Source organism: Pteronotus mesoamericanus, unplaced genomic scaffold, assembly GCF_021234165.1.
Source record: "Pteronotus mesoamericanus isolate MK-2021 breed Mesoamerican mustached bat unplaced genomic scaffold, CSHL_Meso_final contig_220, whole genome shotgun sequence".
Lineage (NCBI taxonomy): Eukaryota > Metazoa > Chordata > Mammalia > Chiroptera > Mormoopidae > Pteronotus > Pteronotus mesoamericanus.
In genome coordinates, this window is record NW_026555091.1 from 290,445 (window position 1) to 312,919 (window position 22,475).

A 22,475-nucleotide genomic window follows, 5' to 3' on the forward strand; every position below is an offset into this window, starting at 1 on the left:
CCATATGCCCTGAATGGAATCAAACCTGTAACCTTGGTGTATCTGGGATGATCTAACCAACTGAACTAGCCAGCCAGGGCTCAGTGTCCTGTTTTGAAGAAGGGAGCCACTAGCAACCATCTTACCTGGAAGTGGTAGGATTAAAGGTGTGATAACACATGTAAAATGCTTGGTGCTCAATAAGGAACAGTCTCCTCATGGGAAAGCAGGCACCAAATGGGGGGAGGGGGGAATTGTCCTTTGCTTTCAGTGGTGAGTAGGCAGAGCCCAGGGCTTCTGTGACCCTCGCAGTCCAGCCCAGCCAAGGTCAGTGGGCCTCAGGTGACCCCAGGAGGCAGCTGGGGTGCAGCCAGTGGACCTCTAGGGACCACTTGGTTGTGGGTTTTCTCTCCCCAGGATCGAGGAGGCAGGCACTTCCCCATTGCCCATCTTGGGAAAGGGAGACTCAGATTGGAGTGGTGACTTGCTCTAGGCCACCCAGACGGACAGGGTCAGAGCCAGGACCCCAACCGGGAGCCCACGGAGGAGTTCCCTGGGCTGCCCTGGGCTGCAGAGAGCGGCCCAGGGCTTCTGCCTTGTGGGAGGTGCCTCCTGCTCCCAGCGCGAGTTCAGAGGACGCCCCGCCCCTTCCCACCCGCCAGCCTCGAACGCCGGCTCCGGCGAAGGGGCGGAGCCTCCGGCGAGGAGGACACGTCGCCAAGGCAACGCGGCCATACTGGCCAACGGGCCCGGGGGTGTGGGACTCCGCGGCCGCGGCCTCGTGGGCTGGACCGGCAGCATGGACAACCTTTTCGTGGAGGAGGTGGCCGCCTCCCTGGTCAGGGAGTTCCTCAGCAGAAAGGTATGTGGCGCGCCCTTCGCAGTGCGGGGCAGTTGCTCTAATTTGGAGCGCCCTGGGGGCTCCCCTGCAACCTTTGCCCCTTCGGGGAGGGAGACCTTCCTCCGCCCTCTGCCAGCCCCAGCAGTGCCCGACAGCAGCGCCACTTTCCCGGGCTGGAGTGGGGGGGACTACATTTCCCAGAAGCGCTTCTGTCCCCGCGCACTTCTCTCCAGCAGGCCGCACCACAGCCGTCCTCCCCGGGCTTGCCCCCTGTCCGCCGAGGCCCAGGGGCGCTGGCTCAGCGCCTTCTCCGTGAGGAGCCCAGCCCAAGACTGTAGGCCAGGAAGAACTGCCCCCAAAAAGGAGCCCAGAGGGCTGGAAAAGTTCTTGACAGTCAGACCCTCCAGTCACGTTCATCAACAGTTCAGTCGTTGCAGTCGGTTTTGTTTTTAAGTTCTGTTTTGTCCCAGGAGAGTGTTTGGAGTGATCGAAGGTTGGGGAGGTCCTTGGCTCGCCTCTGCTCTGTCAGTGGTGGGGAGGGCACCCCGGGAGGTGGCTGGGGGTCATGGTGAAGGAGAGCGTAGGGGCAGCACCCATTACTCCTGCACAGTGACCGAAAGCTGGCCACTTGCCATGTGTCTTGGGTCCTCTGCAGTCCTGGAAGGCGAGGGCAATGGGCACTTGTCTGGGATTAACACACACACACACACACCCCCCCAGTGATAACACACACACACACACACACACACACACACACCCACCCCCCCCCCCCCCCCCCCCCCACCCAGTGCTTTGAATGGAGGAAAGGAGAAGGGCTTTGGATTCAGAGCAGTTCAGATGTCCGCCAGTAGCTAAGCAGTGTGAGCTCGGGCTTGGTACTCACTGCCTCGATTTCCTTACCTGTAAATCAGGAATAGGAAGACTTTCCCTTGGCAGATTTATAATGAGGATTAATAATAATATATGGGCAGCTCCTAAGCATCGTATGGCGTACATAGTAGATATTCAACGTGGTCTTTTCCCCTTCTCTGATGTGCACGTGTTTTGAAAATCTTTGCTTTTTAAACATGTATTTTTAATAAAGCATTTTTTAAAGGCATGTGGCTTCACTGTATCTGCTCTGTTTTCATGGCTAATGGGCTTTTCATCACCCAGTCCCAGCCACACATTGGATTGTCAGTGACGCACGCTGTGAGGCTGCCCACTACGGTCATTTTTTAAAGTCTGGTCCCCAAGCAGAACTCTGAGTTTTCTCATGCCTTCTCTTTTTTGAGTACAAACGAATTCCAGAGTCCTCACCAGATACCCGAGGCTCCCCTGGTCTCAGCTCACCATCCCAGTCTCACTCCTAGCCTCTTCCTCGTGCTCTTCCCTGTTCCACCCAAGTCCCATGTCCTTCCAGGGGACTTCTCGGGTAGCTCTAGTTGGAGTGACTGGCCCATCTTGTCTGGTTGGCTCATTGATGCTCATGTGAGAGTTTATAGACCTGCCTCTCACCTGGCCTCTTCGCCACCCCACTTTTTATTTGGGTACATGAAGGCCCTGGGAGGAGAAAGGGGCCGCCCACAGTCTCTCAGAAAGTCACCGAGAGCAGGGATGCAGCCCAGGTCGACTGCTTCTCTCATCGTCTTCTGCCCGGAACAGAGACTAAGTACTCCTCACGGGGCTTGGCAGAAGGCGGGGCCCAGCAGTCACCATCAAGAGAGTCCCCATCATGGTTCAAGGTACCTTCTAGGTGCCTGTTTGTTCTCTCAAATCCTCATAATAGTCCTGAAAGACAGGCATAATCACCCCCTTTCCTGTAAAACTGTCATGAGAGTAGGAGACGCAGAAACACGCCCAGGGTGCGTGGGCCAGACCAAGCATGTCCCCCCGCCCCTGCTCAAAACCCCCATGGGCTTCCTGTTACAGTGATTGTGGAATCCCAGTGAAGGCCTCACCAGGGCCTACCAGGCTGGCTATGACCTGGCTCCCTGCGCCCCTTGGACCTCATGCCGCGACCCGGCGGCGTACCCAGCCACACTGGCCTCCTTGAACTCACCAAGCGCGACCTCCTCTCGGGGAGAGTCATGACAGTCTCCTGGTGACGCCAGGATCCACCGAGGTGATTCTCCTGGTGTCCCGGCCTCCCAGGTGCATGGCCCCTCTCCTGCAGTGACCGGCCCCCTCGTATGTCCCCTACCCTTTCCCGTGACGATGCCGTAGGTTTGTCATTACCGGTACTGCACGTTTCCATAATTTCAGTTCCAAGTACCCCACTGCCCCCATTTCCAGCTCATCCTCCGCCCCGGGAGTCCCACAGAAACTACTCTTCAACCTCACTTACGTCTCCATTCTTGTTCCTGCCACCTTGTCACAGCCCCTCAGTGCTATCGAGTGTGAGCTCCAGGAGGGCCAGGCCTGTGATCTGTTCACTCGGCCCCAGAAGCTGAACTCATGGGCTAGTGGTTCATTCCCTTCATTTCACAGACGGGAAATTAGGAGACAGGAGTGTGCACGTGGGTGGTGCTTGATAAGTAGCTGCCGTCTGAAATTGTGTCCTCATCTTCGCCTCTGCTCTCCCTGTTTGTCTCCCTAGTAGTTAGTGCACAGGAACAGCTGCCATACTGTAAGCTTTCCCCTTGTTTATGGCCTGCCTCCTCATCAGAATGTCAGCTGCGTGGGACATGGCATGGGGGACTTTGCCTTTTTCCGTCTGTATTTCCTGCCTCTAGGACAGCCTGGCGCACAGAAGGCGCACTCCAACTGTCCGTTAAGTGAGTGAGGATTGAGTGGGCCGGACGGGACCGGGGACTGGCTGATTCTCGAGGGTGATTATGTCTACCGCCCCGATGATTTTCAAATGCCGGCGTGCACCACAGTCCTGGAGGGTCTGGTAGATGTGCCAGGACTTGCTGACCTGAACTCTTCACCAGCAGTTACCCACAGAGGAGGATCCTCATCGCGGAGATTTCCTCCAGGCTCAGAGGGGTGGGAAAGCCGTGGTTAGGCCCAGATGAAATGTTCGTGCTTGCTCTCTGGCCTCACTTCTTCTTCCAGCTGACTCTCCCCGGTGCTCTCAGGAATGTCCCTGCCTTTTCCCAGCACGTGCAGCCTTTTCTTCCTGTCCCCACTCCCTGCCCCTGCCCAAAGCTTTCTGTTTATTCTCTTTGGTCCAAGACTGTGTTCATACCTCTTGTTTCACAGGTTCTTCTTGCCTCAATTCATAGCCAACAGCAGGTTTTGTCTTGTTTTCCCAGCAGCGAAAGGCCTCTGCAAAATTCTGAACACAAAGGCAAGGGGAGAAGTGGAGGCCTGTCTGGCACTGAGGTCTGGATCCTTCTAGAGCAAAGGGCTCTCCTTATGCCAGGCTGAGATGTTCGCCAGGCGTCTTGGCCTTGTCCTCCACCATTTCGAGGATCCCTGTGGCCTGGCGCAGTGGGCAGCCAAAGCTGGCGTGGTTGGTTTTCAAATGGAGAAGCCAGGCTCGAAGGGGCACAGCACTTCCCACCGCCGGCGTGTGTCTTAGCTGGCCTTCAGGGAGTTCACGTCTGGGTGACGGAAAGGGGCTTGCCAGGGGCCCCGGCAACACAAGCTGTGCCCTTCAGAAGCCCGGCTCTGACCCCGCTGTGTTGCCTTGGGTGATTCAGCCCTGGCTCCCCATCTGAGAAAAAACAGGAATGAATATTGGCCTTTTGTGTATGTTTTTTGTTTTGTTTGCTTTTAAATGTTCACATTGTGCGGCCCCCACACTCAGCCTTGGCTGACTCAGTTACCTGAGTTTCCCTTTCCTTTTCTATGAAGCGGTCCAGCCGGGCCAGCCGTACTTTGCTCAGCCCACGGGGTCATGGTCGGATTCAGGATGTTAACTGTGAAGATGATGTCAAATATGAAGATTATATGAAAATAAATTCTGCGGTCAGTTTTTGGTTGTTGGAATATCTTTGTGAGGCAGGCACGATAAGAATGATCCTAATAAACATCAGCAGCCTGTTGTTTGTAGTCCGCGGCAGAGAACGGAGGGTTTTGATTTAAAATGATAAATGATGATTCAGACTTCTTCCCTCAGGGCTTAAAGAAGACGTGTGTGACCATGGACCAGGAGCGCCCACGCACTGACCTCAGCATCAACAGCAGAAACAACCTCCGCAAGGTTTTGCATCTTGAATTTCTCTACAAGGAGAACAAGGTACGTGCTGTTAACGTGCGGCGCGGTGTTCTGGAGCTGAGTTTGGCAGCGTCAGAGCACGGCTGGGCCCTGCCAGGCCACCAGCCAGGGGCAGCAGGGGTGGGCCACACCTGCGGTCAGGGAGAGGCAGACCGGCCGAGTGCCGCGCGTCCCCTGTGTGCGTCACGTTTCCAGCCCCAGTCAGGCCCCGGGCTGCCCCCAGAGGCACGCTGCACATGCCCGGCTACAAGGCTCGGTTTGGACCTAAATCTGTAAGTTATTCCCTGCGCTCCCTCCTCCCTGCTCGGGCTAATTTTAGCCAGACTTGACTTAAGAATATAGTATTCAGTTACACTAAAATTTTCCACTCCCTGCCTGCCGAAGAGTTTCCTTCTTCAGTTCTGAGTAATATCTTACTCTTTAATTCAGGCAGAAGCCAAGCTTGGGCTCAGCTCCCCCAGGTGCGTTGGAGTTGAGAAGGGTGGGAGCGGGTGAGGCTTCCCTGATCCCCTAGTCTCCATCCCCCACCCATCACCAGCGTTTGGGGCACCCTGTAGTTTTCTTTTGTTGTGCTGTCAAGGTTATAACAGAGTATTTGTGTGGTTCTTTAATTGGTATCTGCCTACCCTCCCACCTTGACCGCAGCAGGAGGCCAGAGATGGCATCCGTATTGTTTACTGTTGTGTCCCTGTACTTACTGTGTTGCCTGATGACACAGTAAAGAGTCAACCTGCATTTCTGGGTTATGTGACCGATGGACGGACTGACTGAGCGTTCGGGTGAATGGAGCTGCCATTCTGACCTAAGTGCTCTTTCTGTTATGAAGACAGAATCTTCTCATTGGATTTAAGAATGGCTCTCCAGCCGATGTGGCCTTGTGGTCGGGCACAGTATCAGCGTGGGAAAGATCAGTGTGTGGTTTCGCATTTATCACAGTTTTTTAAAAAAAGGCAATGAAATGCAGACTCATCAGATGCCCCACGTCTGGCTGCACCTCCCAGGGGCTGGCGTTTCTGGGCAAGTGGTGTGGGGACTGACACGGTCACAGGGCCTGGTCCTGGAGGCCAGCCTGTGGGTCACTGCGTGGGTAACGGGGTCTGTCCACATTTCTTAGGAGAATTTCTAAAGAAATCAGGGCTCTAATCTTTGTGATTTTGGCTTAATAAGATCAGTGGGGCCCAGGAATGTATATTAAAAAAAACTTCCCCTAAGGTAATATGTGGTACAGTCAGGGTTAGGAAATGCTGGTTTTGTTTATTTCTAAAGCCGACTGCTGAAGAGTGTCGTCATATCTTTTTATTTTTTTAAGATTGGGGTGTAAACAAAGGCAGCCCTGACCGCCTCTCTCTGCTCTTCGCGGTACCCTGCTGCCGCGTCGTCCCTGGGGTCCCCAGAGCCGGCGTCAGGTGCAGAGCGTATCAACTAGGAGAGTGTCCAGGCCCCCAGTGTTTACAGACTTCGGAGCTCGCAGTCCCTAAAGGCTTCATTTTTTAAAATGAAAGGGTATATATTTTACAAAGTTATTCGTAGGAGAAAAAACACAAGGAAATTTGAATTGCAGTTGAATCACCTGACTTACACACCGGAGGCTAGTTCTCTCAGGGTAGAGATTTTTGTCCTTGTCTCTGTTGTAACCCAGCCCTTCACACACAATAGGCAGTCGGTGACTGTCTCCTGAAAGAGTGTGTGACTGAGAAGTTGATAATCTTATATGAAAGAATTAGAATAGCTATCTTTATTGCCCTTCCTGTGAAGCTGTATGTGCAATTAATGATCTTTTTCCTTCCACTGATAGGCAAAGGAAAATCCTCTAAAAACAAACCTTGAACTCATCACCAGATATTTTCTGGATCACTTTGAAAATACTGCTAACAATTTTGCTCAAGAAGCATCAATGCCTGCGCTCTCACTTCCAAAGAAAAGTAACAAATTACCATTGAGGTGCTCAGAGACCACACTGGTGAATATATATGACCTTGCAGACGAAGATGCGGCATGGAGAACATCACTGTCAGAGACGAGCAAAGCCAGGTATCTTTTCTATTTACATTGTGGATTAGTTTCCTGTTGCTGCTGTAACAAATTACTATAACCTCAGTGGCTGTAACAGTCAGTGTTCTCCAGAGAAATGGAACCAACAGAAACCAAGAGAGTGAGTGTGTGTGTGTGTGTGTGTGTGTGTGTGTGTGTGTAAAGAGATTTATTTTTGGCTCGTGTGATTGTGGGAGCTGGCAGATCAGAGATCCAGAGGGCAGAGCAGCAGGTTGACAGCTCAGGCAGGGCTTCTGCGGTACAGTTGGGGGCAGAGTGATGTCTTTGATGGGAAGCCTTGGCTTTGGCTCTTAGGGCCATCAACTGATTGAGCAAGGCTCACCCATGTTATGTAGGGCAATCTTCTTTACATCACCTGATTGGAGATGCTTATCACCTCTAAAAAACACCTTTAGGGCAATATGTAGGCTAGTATTTGACCAGACAACCAGGCACCAAAGCCTAGCTGACCTATAAAATCTAACCACTGTGGCCTCTTACAGCAACTCAAGTTTGTTACCTTGTAGTTCTGGAGGTCAGAGGCCAGAATTGGTCTCACTAGATTAATGGCAAGATGTCAGTTGGGCTTGTTCCTTCTAGAGACTTCGAGGCGAGAATCTGTCTCCTCTCCCCTTTTTTCAGCTTCTAGTGACCGCCACCTACATTGCTTGGCGTGTGGCTGCTTCTTTTTTCTTTTGGGCACATCACTCCAACCTCTTCCACTACTAGCTCTGATCCTCCTGTCTCCTTCTAACCAGGACCCTTGTGATTCCATTGTGCCCACCCAGGTAAACTAGGATAACCTCCCCACCTTCAGATCTTTAGCTGAATTGCATCTGCAAGGTCCCTTTTCCATGTAAGGTAACATATTCACTGATTCAGGGGTCAGGGTATGGACATCTTTGCGGGGGCGTTGCTCAGCCTTCCGCCCCTGCGCTCACAGAGCCCCTGCAGTGGAGCACTGGTGCTTTCCCCCGGAGGCCATGGCAAGGGACCACTTTGTGATGGGGGATGCTCATCACTTAAAGTGTTTAAGTTGCATGGTTCACAAGGTTCAGGGGCTTGTTAGCATATTTTTTTTTTAAAGGTGACAAAGCACTGGAGAGATGGAAAAAATCTGAAAAATAAGGCCTTAGGAACTCTTAGGAAGAAATGGAATTGGCATTCTTGACTGGACCTCAGTTATTCGGAAAATGGTCCTGCTACATCACCACCGTAACACTGCACATGAGCTCTCTGAGAGGGAGCCTTGCCTCCTGGGGGTGGGGTTTCCTCCAGCTGTCAAAACGCATTTCCTTTCCCGGATGGAGCCAAAGCTGAGGATGCAGGCGTCAAGATGCCAGAAGGTGACTACTGTTAAAGCATTAACTCAAGGCTTAAGATGGGCAGGTTAACGAGGATGATATGAAGAAGATGGTTCCTCCTTCACAGACACTTACTGCCTGGCTGGGAAATGAAATATTTCTGAAATGATAAAAAACTGCAATAGGTTGTTGAAGCACCTGAGCTCTACCCAGTTGCCCAAGCTCACACTTGGCCGTTACCCTTGACTCCTCCTTGCCTATTTGTTTTGCATCGAGTCCTTAATGAGGGCAAACTCGTCCCTGCCTTCTCTGGAAGACCAGGGCTCTCCCCTGGTCTCCAGGACCCCAGTGGCCTCCTCGAATGCGTCCTGGACCCAGGAAAGTGTGAGCTTCCCACAAACAAGTCTGCCAGGCTGCTCCGCTGCCGGAAGGGTGTCAAACGTTCCCTTGAGCTCCGCGGATAAAACCCAAACTCCTTAGAATAACCTGCAAAACCCTTTCTACGGTCAGTCCCCCGGCTCTCCAAGGCACGGGCCGCTATCACGGGGCCCTCCCCTGCTCACCGCCTGCCTGCCGCTCCTTCCGACTCAGCTGCTGCCTTCTCTGGAAGCCCTTCTAGATTCCCCCAGGCTGCTTCCAAATCCTTCCTCTGCTTAAGGCCCCTGTGATGGCGCGTGTGACCACTTCTGTCATGCGTGACCCAGTGCGTGGTGAGCAGCGTGGCGCGGCAGGCGTCAGTGCGCCTTCATGCCCGAGTCCAGCGCTAGAGGGCAGCCCGGCCCGTGTCAGGACTGCTGGCTCTGCGGGATCGCAGGTCCGAGTCCTCTCTACCTGGGTCCCTGTCTCCTCCTCCTTGTTCTTTCTCCTTCCTTGCTCCGCTCTGTCTCTTACCTTCTTGTTCTCTTTCTCTCTCTTTTACTCTTTTTCTCTTTCAATGCCAGGCAACACAGAAAACAAAGCCGCTGGCATGCCTAACCTTGCTGACCCTAACTGCACTGTGGGGAGGCCAGGTTTGCTGCGGTCCCCGGGGCACGTGGTGAGATTGGGCCCCACAGGCCCCATGACCGTATTGAAGGGCTATAGTTTTCCTTAATCACTTGGGTCTAGGATAGGGATGCTCTTTATGGTAGAGGGTAATAGGGAACCCTATCATGGATCATAACTCTGATTTTGTTTCTTGTTTCCTGGTCTCATTGTGTAGGCCAGACTTGCTCTGATATGAAAATAGTCTCCATTCCTTACCTTTAATGATGAAGCACTGGCTGGCTAGAAATCATCGCAGACCTGTGGATGGGCTTGCTGTGCGTGTCAGCTGAATGTGGCATTTACCATCGTCATTAGTGATTCCTACTGAGGAATTTGTTTTATTCCCTTTTCTTGCAGACACGACAATCATCATGGGGATGTACTTGGTAATTTTGTGTCATCCAAAAGGCCCCCGCACAAAAGTAAGCCGGCGCCGGCCATCCCGGCGGAAAGCCCTCCGGCCGCGGCCCCCGCGTGGGAGAAGGTGGACAAGCTCCCGTCCTCAGAGCCAGCCTTGGACACGAAGCGCGTGGGAGAGAAGATGAGGCCCAAGCCCGGCCTGATCGTCCGAGGCATGATGGCCGGGCCCACCGCCAGCTCCCCGCAGGTTGTTCTCCACACTGTCATTGTGAAACCGAAAGTGTGAGCGTCCAGGGTGGGAGGGCTTCCGGGCTCCACTTAGGGGTGCCCCACAGAGAGCCCAAGAAGAGGGGCTCTATGGGGTGGGAGTGGAAGAACACCTCCTCTGTGTTCTCCCCGGCTCCGCTGTCAGCTCCTTGTTGGGAGCCTGGGCTGTCCTTGTCTCCTTCCCTGCCTCCGTTTACCCACCAGGCCAGTGAGGTGGATGCTGTGGTTTTCTGTCGCTTTGCCGAGTGAGAACACGTTTACCTGGCTTTATCTTTGCAGTTTAGGAGTCGGGGACTCATCCAAGTCTAGGGAACTTCTTTTTTATTTTTTAAAACAGGATAGTTAAACAGGAAAAGGAAACCCCAGGCTTTGTAGTTTTATTTGCTTTGATTTAAAAAAAAAACAAACCATTCTAAATATTTAACATTGTTGTTTTACAGTGTCCCTTACAGAGGGACCGTGGTCAGGTCCCATTAGGTAGGGAGACTAAACCAAATCAGAGAACAAATGTGAAAGGACTTTGTAAAACAACAAAGTAAAATCAGAGGCCAGACTCAAAGCGTGGTATCAGATAAACCTGGAGCCTGAGCAAACCAAAACTCGGGGGTGTGTGTCCACGGCCGGTGCGTGTCCACGGCCGTGTGTGCCACCTCTGCCCTCACGCGCTGCGCGGTTAGGTGTGCACCGTGGCTGGGGACTCCAGTACTGCGGAAAACCTGCCTGTGGAAGAGGCCCCCCTCCCTGCCTCTGCCGACATCTTGTGAGGTTTTCGGACACCACCCGTTGCTCTTGGCCGTGGTCTCATTTGTTAGACTGGGTGGCTGCCTCAGGCCCCTTCGAGCTCTGGGGTTCTGTGGCTCTGAGGCTCTGAGATGGTCACGCAGCCATCTCGGTGGCCAGATCAAGGGGGGCGAGGGCCTGTTCCCTTCTGTGTGGTCAGACCACGCCTTGACGTCGCATCCCCTCCTAGGGATCTTGTCCTTGAAGGACGTTCATAAGCAGGGCCATGTCTAGAGTAAAGAAACTAGGAAGGTGAAGAGTTTGGAGGAAATTGAAAGATTGGAGCACGTTTGACCTTGGGAGGAGAAGGCAGGTGGGACGTGGGACAGAATGCAAGAGAGTCCTTCAAGCCTGCAGGGAGGATGGCCTGGTCCCGGGATGGCGGAGGGTGGCTTTCAGGCGACGGCTCCCCCCTGCCGGGTGCAGTGCCCGTGCAGACATTGCTAGTTGATCTCAGTGCCCTTTTTCTGATCGAGCCTGGGTGTGACTTCAGAACCTGCGGGCGCCGTGGGCAGTTACGCCCCGTGAGTGGATGGAGTGTGAGTGAGATGAACCCTGTTCGCCGTCTGCCTTGATGTAAGGCTGAGAGCCCCCGGATGGCGGGGACTCCGCCATGTCTGGGCACAGAGCATGGTGCGTGGTCCTTTGCTGGACTGAGTGTGTAGGCGTGCTTGGTGGCTCCCGAGGGCCCAGCTGGCACCCGTGGGTGGAGGCTGGAGAGAGGATCTCGCAGTCGGCCAGAGTTCCCTCAGTGGTGGAAGAGGCTGCTTCCGAAGGTGCTAGAGGAGCGGCGTTAGGGCAAAGGCAGGCGCCCTGCCTGCTGGGGCTTCCTGTCGGGCGGAGGGTTTAGAGCCCGAAGGGCTTTTGTTCCTGTGTGTTCCTTCTGTTGACATTCACTGTAGTAGAAATGAAAACTGATAACTTCTAGGCCTTTTGGCTCTGATTGAGTGTAGAAATTAAAAAAAATACTTATTAAGTCATTGAAAATAACAAGAGTAAATCCACTACATTGAACACAAAATATTTTTAAAAACGCTATATTTTCAAAAATAAAAAAGTGGTGAGATAAGTAGCATTATTTTATATTTTTGCAAATCTCTTTCATGTCAGGCTTAGTAGAAGATTGTTTAAGTCTCATATTTACTTCTGCATTCAGTCTGCTGCATATGGTATTTTGGTTGAAGTAGATGAAGAAAATCTGACCTCATACAGATATGTAATTGGAAGAGGGAAAAGTATTTTAATAGTGTTTTTCCAAAAACTAGGGGTATTCTTTACTCTACACCCAAACTGGACAAGTTGTAGTTTGTTAATGTGGAATCTGAAAATACACCGATGAACATTTATCCATTTCTATTGGTCTGACTTTCACTTTGAATTTTTTACCACTGTCATTTGGGAAATGTTGGGTTACTGAGTTATCTTCTGAATATCGACACATTTCCTTGTAAGAAAACTTTTTAAAAAAATCACATATCTTGACGTTAGCACCCAGCTCATCAGAAAAGATTTTGAGTATTGAGAACTACTCAAGCTCACAGTGACAGATACAGGCTTCCCCAAATTGTAATTTTTACCTGAAAGCTTGTATTTTATCACTGACAATAATACATCATTTATTTATTTCCCTTGAAGTGACAGCCTTAATTTATTTTCAAGGAAACGCCTGCCAGATACCCAAGTCCGAATGACCATAGTTGGCTTGTTGAGTTGTCTCATGAAAAAAAATCACAGGTTCAGCTCACAACTCAGACATGTGACGAGTGATTTCCTTGAGACAGTTGTCATCCTGTGTGTGTGGCAGAATGCGCGCACACCTCCAGTTCTGTCACACGGAATATTAGAGAGATGTGCACCACAGGGTCAAGGTTGAAGAATGTTAACAATGCTTATGCTTGAGCTTGGACATGGTTGACATGAGCATTGCACTGACTTATTTTTGTTGTGAGGAGGGTGAACGCTAGGGCACCGGGAAAGCCTGGCGCCCCCCCTGCAATTCCTGCTAAGGACCAGCGGCCTTCACATGCCCACTGCACACGTCACCGCGGTGAAAAAGGCAAATCCGTCATATTGTTATGAAAATGGCTTTGAGCTCCCAAAAGAGTTTGGGGACCCCTAAGGCTGGCGGGCCACACTTAGAACTGGTGGCCTCATTAGACGCCAGGGTCCTGTCCTGCTGTGGCAGTCTAATCATGAAGCCTGGGCGGTTGAGACCCCCTTGATAGCCGCTGAGGGTGACGACTGCATTGACTTTGCCACCAAGAGATTGTCCGAGATTTCTCCTTTGATTGGTTGATCGGTGTGCCTTCCCTGTGGGGTATCTGAATCCAGTGAAGGACATTGAAGGGTGGGTTGTTGCATAATTTCCCCAGGTTTTCTGGAAGGTGTTTTGTGGGCCTTTGAGTCCCTTGGCCATAGTTTTCTGTTGCCCAAGAGAAAAGAGCAAGATTTGCTGGATATTTCATCATTTCCACCCCTGGATCAGCTCTGCACTTACAAAGGATGAGTAACAGGCTGGGCTCCCGCCTGTGGCCAGAAGCTGGGTCTCCTTGGGAACAGTGACTAATGTTTTCCCGCTCTGTGGCAGGGGATGCCCTTGGTGGCTTTTGGAGGAGGCTTACAGTGTCTAGTCATTTCCGCTAGGCAAGAGCGCCACAGGATTAGCCATTCTTGTGCCAGCACAGGCGTTGCCATGAGCCCAGGATTAATTCTGGAAATGCTGGGAGGTTCCACAAAAGCCTGGCAGGTGTATTTTTGTCCCTTACTTCACCATCTTAGATTGGTAACAATGTGACTTAAGCATTTTATCAGTTCATCATGGATATAAGAAAGGACATACCAGTGGACTCCTTTGGAATTCTTTCATTTCAAAAACTAAGCAAATCTTGGTGCCTACAAGGTATGGGTCATCGAGCCAGGAGCTCTGGACACCAGAGATGCGTGGAGGATGGCCGCCACCGCCCGGGGTCTATGGCAGGAGGGGGGAGGGCGCAAGAGGAGATGCACGGTGGTAGCTGATGTTTGTGAACTGCTGTGCCAGGCCTGGCCGCGAGCCGGCGCCGTGTGTGGGCCTCTGCCTTGGTCCTCGCCACGACCCCAGCACCTTTGGGCCACAGGTGTCCTGGAATTTAGGATTTTTTTCCAGAAAAACAGCACATAAACCACATACCATATGACACCTGCCATTACATGGTATGCGGTCCTTGCAGGACAAAAACATTTACGTGTCTGCAACTAAATACAAATAGTCACATTAAAAAAAAGATTAAGTAATCTCAAAGCAGTTAAAAAGAATTTGTTACAGGATTCCCAAAGAAATTTTTGTTTTGGGGTTTAGAAATTACAGATAGTGGATTGCGGAGGGAAGCCAGGGACAGAGAAGTTCCATAACTTGCCACAGGGGCGCAGCTGGCGGGCGGTGACCCAGGAATGAGGGCCGGGGCCTGGTGGGGGAGCCGCACTTGTACCTTCTGCACCTGCCGCTGTGAGGGGTGTGGGAGAAGGGCTGCGGCCCCCTCCCGGGGTTGACGCAGGTGGGTGCGGGCGTGTGTTATGGAAGCGGTAGCCGTTGAGTATCTCGTGAAGGAGTAGGTAGGACTTCAAGAGGAGGACCTGGGGGTGCGCAGAGGCTTTCCTGGGGGAGGGGGCATCATGGCATATGCTTGGAGTGGCATCAGGTGTGTTGCTACCTTGCCTGAAGGGATCCTCACTGCGTTTGCCCTTGCCTCTTCCAGGACTCCCTCCGCAAGCGCTCCCTGAGGCGGCCGCTGGCCTTGAGCAGCGTGGCTCAGCCCCACGAGGAGCAGGAGGAGGGCCGCAGGGCCCCCGAGCCGCCCACCCGCACCCCGGCCTGCCCTGCCGCACAGGAGGGCCTGGCTTCCAGCACCGGCCCCGCCGCCAGGAGCCCCCTGGGCCAGCTCGGCGAGCCCTCAGCAGAAAAGCCCCTGGCCACCCCCGGCAGCCCCCCTCGCCTGCCGAGCCAGGGGCTGCCCCAGAGGGGGAGCGGCAGGGACAGAGGTCTCTCAGAAGACAGCCCCGCCGAGGACCACGGCCCAGAGGCCGGCAGGACGCCCTTGAGGTTCTCCTTGCCGGGTGGGAATGCCAAGACGACCCAGGAGAGGCTGGAAAGAGCCTTCAAAAGGCAGGGGAACCTGCCCCCGCCCCTCAGGTGAGCACATTTCGCCCCGGCGATGCCTCTTCCCAGAGAGCCGTGCAGTGCCCGGTGGCTCCTTGGGCTCAGCAAAGACGGCTGCGGGGCGGGGAGGGCCACAGCAGTTGCTGTCCGGGAGGACACGCCCGGAGAGCACGCACCCGTGGGGACCTGCGGGGGGGCTTCTCTGGCCCTCTCCCTCCTCCTCCAAGTCGAGAAGCCTTTGGCAGGTGGTCCTCACACAAACCTGCAGCGACAGGGCTCGGCTGATGTGGTGCGAGGGGTGCTTCCTGTGGGAGGCCTGAGAGGGGTGGTAATCGGCTCCCCGGCTCCTGTGGGGCTATTTTTAACCCTATTTTTCTTGCACAGTAGATCTTGATGATTCCCACAGTGACCAATTTTGAATGTTAAACCACCCTTTATTCCTGAAACAAAACCCGCTTAGTTTTGATATTTGATTTTTTTACATATCATTGGGTTCACTTATTACTATTTTGTGCAGGGCTTTGTGAAGGAGAATTTGGTGATTTCCTTTCTGGCAACAGCCCCGTCAGAGTCTGGCGTCTCAGATGGGCTGGAAGCCATCCCTCTCTTTCCCGGTCTGTTGAAGAGTTAGTGTTAGATTGGTGTTGTTTCCTCCTTAAATATTTAGGAGAGTTTACCAGTGAAGGCTTCTGAGCATTGGGTTGCAAGATTTTAAGTTTGGATTCAATTAAAAAAATTTTTTTAATCATATTTTCTATTTTTTTGTGTTTCAATTTTGCAAGTTGTATTTTTCCAAGGGATTCTACCAGTTTGCTTATACTTCACATTTATTGGTGTAAAACTGTATAAATATAATATCCTCTTATTATAACTTAAAGTCTCTATGATCTTCAGGGCTGTCCCTGTTTTCATTCCTGATACTGGTAATTTGTGTTTTCCCTATTTTTTTTGACTAGCCTTACTAGAAGTTTATCAATTGTATACTATTTCAAAGAGTTACTTTTTGGTTTTGTATAGTTTTCTTTTCATTGATTTCTACTCCTACTGTTATTCTTTCTGTTATTCTACTTTCTTTGAGTTTAACTTGCTATTATTTTCTATTTTATTGATATGAATTTAAAAAATTTTTTAATTGTTAGTCTATTACTGTTGTCTTCTTTTGTCATACCTCTTAAGGGTAAAAATTTCCTTTTAAGCAATGCTTTGTATCCCATGCGAATAGGTTATATGTTTACTTAATTCAGTTAAAATATTTTCTAATTTCCATTGTGATTTCTTCTTTTGACCCAGGGATTATTTAGACACATATTGATTAATTCAAAACAGTTTAGGTATTTTTCTCATTATCTCTTTGTTTTTGATTGCTGACATTTTCACTTGGGTCATATTTATTCTGTGTGATTTCAGTCCTTTGATATTTGTTGAGATTTCTTTTTAGTCCAGCCCAGAGCTAGACAGACTTCCCCACCTCATCTCAGGCCCAGGGCGGGTCTCCTCACGGATCACTAGGTGGGAGGGGCCGGCCCCGGGGAGAGCACCTCACTGCCACGAGGAGAAAGGGTGCAGCAGAGCCTGCCGTTCCCCTTTTCTCTCTTTCCCCAGTTAGCCAGTCATGTAAGTCCTTAGGATGGCGCGAGTCAAGGGGAGGAGGTTAAAGGTCCACGCGACGGGGAGACCAGTACAGGTCCCTCCAAGCTCCCAGAAGACACCGGGAGTTGAGAACAAGCGCCCTTCCACCTAGCAATTGCTATCCCCATTTTCCAGGTGGGGAAAGCGAGGCACAGAGCATTGAAGGGACCTGGCAAGTTTCTGGGTGGGTGCCAGTCCAAGGGCTCAGTTTGGTGAGTGGAGCTCAGGGTGAGTTTCGGCTGTTTTTTGTCTGCTCAGCTAGGCACCTTTGCACGGTGCACATACTGCTGCACAACCGCAGGCAGCACCCTTGGTTTGAAATCAGGGCCAAAGTTACTCTACTTGCTAAGCCTAACTGCACCCCCTGCCCATCCCCACCCCCTCCATCAGCCCTCTCCCCGATTATTTCATTCCATTCAGTAAACGCGGGTTTCAGTCCGAGTGTGTATCAGGTCCTGTGAGCCCCCCAAGGTGAGAGGGAGGGGTGCATGTGTAATTCTTGTAAAGCGTGACACAGGACAGTGAGGTGACAGCGGGGCTGGCTTGCATGTGTGGCACGTGCTCCCTCCCTCGGCTGTGGTGAGGCTGGCGGAGAGGGGGACGCTTGGCGCCTTCTCAGGGCCTCGCAGCGGCAGCTCAGGGCAGGCCGTGGGAGCCTCAGCAGGGCCGGGGCGGGGCGGGGCGCCTGCGGCCTGCTGAGGTGTCAGGGGACTCGGATCTCTGTGGTCAGGCTCTTCTGACTCCGATTCCTCAGTTCTACTTGGTTGCTGATGGGACTGTTTCCTGCTTCTACTTCTGTTTCTCATCTGTGTCCCTTAATCTTAGAAGAGGGTTAGAATATATGTCATCTGGGTTCCCACTGTGGGGGATGTGGCTGTTTGGGGCCATCTGTCATTTATTACTGGCTTGTCCGGCTGCCCTTGGAGGGCTCCTCTCACGATCAGTCAGAGCTGCCAGGGCTCTGGCCCTGCCCTGGGTGGTCCTGTCACCCGTGCCTCGCTCGGCTCCCTGCCGTCACCCTGTGTCGCAGGCAGGGCCGCCCTGTACACGTTTGCATACCTTGCTATCATCCCCCCTCTCCCAAACGCACACCTGGACCAGAATAGGCCCTCGAGAGACCTAAGGTGCAGAACCAAGGGCATGGAAGAGGTGATTCTCTGTTTACATGTCCCCAAAGCTAGGGGTTCTGAGCCTAGTGGCTCCCCAAGTTGATAAGTCTGGCTGGGGGCAACCTCACTTGTGGGCTTCTTCCTGGGCATGCTGGCCTTTCGTTTGTCTGAGAGTCCCTCAGAGTGAATCTTCGGGTCTTCTGATGGATTGATGGATACACGGATGGGCCTGGTGGTGGATTTTCTGCGTATCAGCCCAAAGCATCTCACACTGAGCGTCAGGCTTTAGGAACTGGCTTCTTACGTTTCCTAGGTGGGCATGGGCTCACAAGCTCCAGCCACACACTTCTCGCCCAGTCTCCTCTGGAAACACGGGTGTAACCGTGGTCCTGAAATTCAGAAGAGCTGTTGGCCTTCTTTGGGGATTCAGCCCACAGCAGTGGCCACAAGAGCTGTATCTGGGTGTCAGAGCCACCAAGCACATCCACGTCCCCTCAAGTGGCATGAGCCATGGGCCCTTGGGAGACAGGAACACCAAGATGGGAATGCTCGGGGTACAGGTGGGGAGGCTGAGGCCCAGAGAAGAACATAGGCCTCTCCAGGGTCACACAGTCCCTTAGTTAGGATCAGGGGCCAGATGGCCTGACAGCATGGGCCAAAATGAGGGCACATTAGTTGTATAACATATTACCATAAACTTGCTTGAAAACAACACATATCATATTACAGTTCTGGATGACAGAGGTCAGCATTGGGTCTCCCTGGGCTAAAACCAAGGTGCATGCAGGGCTCCCTTCCTTCTGGAGGCTCCGGGGAGAGTTCGTTTCCTTGCCTTTTCGGCCTCTAGAGGCCGCCCACATTCCTTGGCTTGTGGCCCTCTCCTCCATCTGCAAAGCTGGCACCATCAGGCTGAGTCCTTCGCAGGCTGCCATCTCCCTGGTTCTCCCTTTTCTGCCTAACTCTTCCCCCTGTAAGGACCCCTGTGATTATGCTGGGCACTTGGATAACCCAGGGTAATCACCCATCTCAAGGATGCTGCTTGGCAACCTCAGCTCCATGTGCAACCTGTCTCCCCCTTTGCCATGTACCCCAGTGTGTTCACAGTTCCTGGGATTGGGACATGGGCACCTTTGGGAGGGGAAGGCATTATTCTACTTGTCATTGAGGGCAACTGTGTTTTGTTTGTTTTTTTCTTGCAGCATTTACAATTTTTTTGGTCTCCTTGTAATTTTGTAAAAGTGCACACCTTTTGTGCTCTCAGTCTCCCTTTCTACCACTCCGAGGAGAATTTTTGTTGTGAATCTTTTCCAGGCATTCTTGCTGTCTGTCTCTCTTCTCCTGTGGGTCACGTGTCGGAAGGGAACCAGGGAAGCCCATGGCCTCAGGGACCCTGAGATCAGCAGGATTAGGCGCGCAGGGCATGCCTGGCTGTGGGCCTGCCATGGGGGCCCCCATGAGCTCGGGGTGGTTGTTAGCTTCACAAGGGCTGATGGGTTTCACCCGGGGGAAGGTCGGGGCCTTCCCAGCACGCACGCTTAAAGTAGGATAGAGTCCATGGAATGGAAGTTTAATTTAGTTGGATTTTTTAAAAGGTATTTTAAATTGGGTGTTTTTAAAAGCAGAGTGGCATAGAGGCTCCTTTGGGACCCATCTCAGTTCTTAACCACATGGACGGCGAGGGCTGGAAAGCACCTTCGAGTCCCAGCCCTGCAGCCGGGGGACATGGGAAGCGACCCACCCGAGTCCTGCGGGTGTCCTAAGTCCTTTGTGGGCTCTGTGTGCACTGGCTAGCCCATGTTTAGAGCTTGTGCTTTAAATATGTATTGTCTTTTCTGTACTCCACCTCAGCTTCCAGCACAGTCGTCACCACAGCATGTGACATCCTGTTCCTTAGCAGTAACTCCCACGGTTTTGGAGAAACTTGATTTCAGACCCCGAGTGCCTAGAGTTACATCCTTAAGAAACCCCTGTCAATGCACAGAAATAACCATTTATTCCATTAATGCGTTCAACAGCTCTTCAGTGAGTGCTGGAGTGCATTAGAGCTGGTCCATACCAGCTCAGAGAGCTGGTTGTTAGCATCTTTTCCCGATTCTCTGTTCAGCGACATCAAGGTGATCGCTTGAGATTGGTCGTGGTAGGAATGTTTACACCATGGGAATTGGCAAATGCTGCCAGTCAGGTCCCCCTCCCTGGAGAGCCAGTTGTTCGCGTCTACCGGCACCCTGTCTGTGATGTGCCAGCCACAGCCCCAGCTGTTGGCGATTCGTGTGAACAAAGTAGACCAAGTCCCTGCCCTCCGGGAACTTACACTTCCAGTGGGGAGAGGCAGCTCAGAACAATGATCGCACGAGTGAGTCTATAACCTACCAGTGTGCTGGGAGGGAGAATAAACCAAGGAAGAATGATAGGCCAGACCAAACGTCCGCCTTCTCCATGATCCAGGAATCCCAGTCTGTTCGGCTGCTCGCTGAGGTTCACCGCGTGTAGAGGATGAGCATGTGAACCACGGCCTCGTGCCTGTGGAGTCCCTGGGCTCCTCCGAGCTCCACGGGTGTGTGGGAACGCAATTCGGGCTCAGTAGCCAGGAGTCGCCCCGCACACGGGGGTGTGCTGCTGGAGGCCTGTGGCCTGTCTGCTGTGTCCGGCTGCAGGGTTTGGAGCTGGGAGGCAGGCCGACACTGCGAGGTTAAATCTGCCACCTCTGACCCCTTTGCCTGTTACTCACTGAGCGTTTTCTCTATTAAGGCAGGTTTCCAAGAGCCATGGTTCTTAACCTGGGATCCCTGGACCAGCAGCATCTGCATCGCCTGGGGACTTGTTAGAAACACAACCTGTTTGACCTCCTGAGTCGGGACTTGGGGTCAAACCTCCTTGCTGTGTCGGGCTTCCCGACAGTGTGTTAACAAGCCCCCAGGTGATGTGCTGCAGGCTGACTGACGGTTGGGGACCAGGGCCCTGGAAGCTGAGCCTGGGACGGAGGGCCAGGTGCCTGTAGTTTATGGGGGGGCCTGCTCTCAGCGAGGGAGGCAGGGCCGGGCAGGTCTCAGGAAGGCCGAGCGGCCTCCGTCTGATCCCATAGGGACAGGAGAGTGGGAGCTGACCTGGAGCTGGTCCCACTTTTAAGCCATGAGTAAGCTTTTCTTCACGTTGTCAGGCGGCGGCGACTACGGAGTGCCCCTGCTGGGCTGGGGCGGGCCGTGTGCCATGTCCTGGGCGAGTTGGGCGAAGGGCAGCTCTCTGGAGAGGGGTGCCTCTGGGGGCTGTTCGCAGCCACCATGGACAGCGACTGGGGAGGGTGTGCCCCGTCCGGGCACCTGGTCGGGACACTGTGTCTTCCGCGTCACCTCTCCTGGCTGCTTCTACACCCACCCCCCTCCTGGTGCCACAATACAGGTGGGGAAGCCGCAATGACATCACTCTGGTGCATGGGATGCCCTGGTGAGGGGGCCCGCATGGAGGTGACAGGGGAGGGGACAGACCCCAGAGGGGAGACAGGAGCAAAGCCCGATGCAGGCCCACAGGCAGCCCTTCCCATCAGGACCCCACAGCCCTCGCTGGCTTCGCGACAGGGCAATGTCCCGTTGTGTCGGTTAGACGGGAGGGGTCTCCTGACACCCTTCTGGAAGCCCAGAGTGGGCATTGGGGGCGGGGGAGAGGGCTCCTCGTCTCCGAAGCCCAGGGCCCGCACCAGGCTCCCTGTGATTGGGTGCGGACCTGTGGCCCTCACAGAGGAGCGGGACGTCGGGGAGCAGGGAAGGGGGCGCCGTGGACCAGGCAGGAGGGCCGTGTTTAGTGCAGACGTCGTGATGGACCCGTGACATCTGGTGAGGAATGGCTGCGCTCACCTGCGTTGTCCTGCGTGGACCCAGCCAGGGCCCCGAAGCCCCCACGTCGCTGCCTCTGTGCAGGAGCCAGTGGCCAGTTCGAGGGCGTGAGTGACATTGTCAGGTTTTCGGGTTTTGCAGAAGATGGACGGCAGGTGGCAGCAGATTGTCACCAATCTTTAGGACCCCAGAGACTTTGGTCACCTTGCTGCCTGATTTCCCTCAGCAGACCCTCACCAGACCCCTACTGAAGAGGATGTTGTCGTGGGAGAGAGATCAGTGACTCCGGCCCCCTCCTGGGCCCCCAGCCCCTCCTGGGCCCCAGGTCAGGAGAAGAGACCAGTAGGCTCGCCCGAGAGACGATGAGCAGTGCCATTCGGGGCCTGTGTGTAGCTGAGCAGAGGATGTGGCATTGCGGTTTATTGACCGCTCCCTGTAGCTGAGCCTTCTGAGGCTGATGACGTCTGCATTGCATGGAACGAGTAATGGGTAGGACTTCCATTTTAATTTGTCTCTGCACGTTATTTGGACTTGATGTCAGGCCATAGAGGTTCATGATCAGCTGACTCCAGAAACAAGCACAGCACACAGTGGCTTTCCTGTGTGCCAGAAGCCCCATGTGGACCGGTGGTCTGTCCGGGGCTCCCAGGTGGGTCCAGCCTCGCCTTCATAGCCACCTCCAGGGACCTCTCTTCTGCGGCAGGCACCTGCCCGCCCCTGTGCGCCCTTGGCGCCCTTGGCGCCCTGTGCTCAGCGGGTTCCCTTTCTGCCTCTTACCCACGTTTCCCCTCCACATGCGCCCCCAGTCCACAGAGGAAGACCGGTTCTCCGTCCTTCTGAAGGCTGGCCTCTCCCTTGCATGTGCAGGAGATTACACATGAGACATGGCTCCGTGCACATGACAGGCCACCCGGAACCCTCCGGAATGGGGTGGATACCCCGACCCTGTGCTGTACTTCAGCTGCCAGGTACCTGCAGTTCCCGAGTTTCCGAGGCTTTGAGTCAATGCATCTCCCAGGGGAAAGAGACTTCCTGTGACT

The 22,475-nt window shown here is 53.3% G+C and overlaps 1 protein-coding gene across 1 annotated transcript in view; it reads left to right on the forward strand.

The window, feature by feature from the left end:
* Positions 1 to 718: 718 nt before the first annotated feature.
* The window catches only part of MINDY4 (MINDY lysine 48 deubiquitinase 4), a 94,502-nt gene continuing 72,745 nt past the window's right edge, over positions 719 to 22,475 (forward strand). The window contains exons 1-5 of the mRNA XM_054571333.1: positions 719 to 841; positions 4,869 to 4,988; positions 6,763 to 6,998; positions 9,686 to 9,935; positions 14,470 to 14,903. Coding sequence (XP_054427308.1) covers positions 779 to 841; positions 4,869 to 4,988; positions 6,763 to 6,998; positions 9,686 to 9,935; positions 14,470 to 14,903 — 1,103 coding nt within the window. The 5' untranslated portion in view covers positions 719 to 778. The remainder of the gene's footprint in view (positions 842 to 4,868; positions 4,989 to 6,762; positions 6,999 to 9,685; positions 9,936 to 14,469; positions 14,904 to 22,475) is intronic.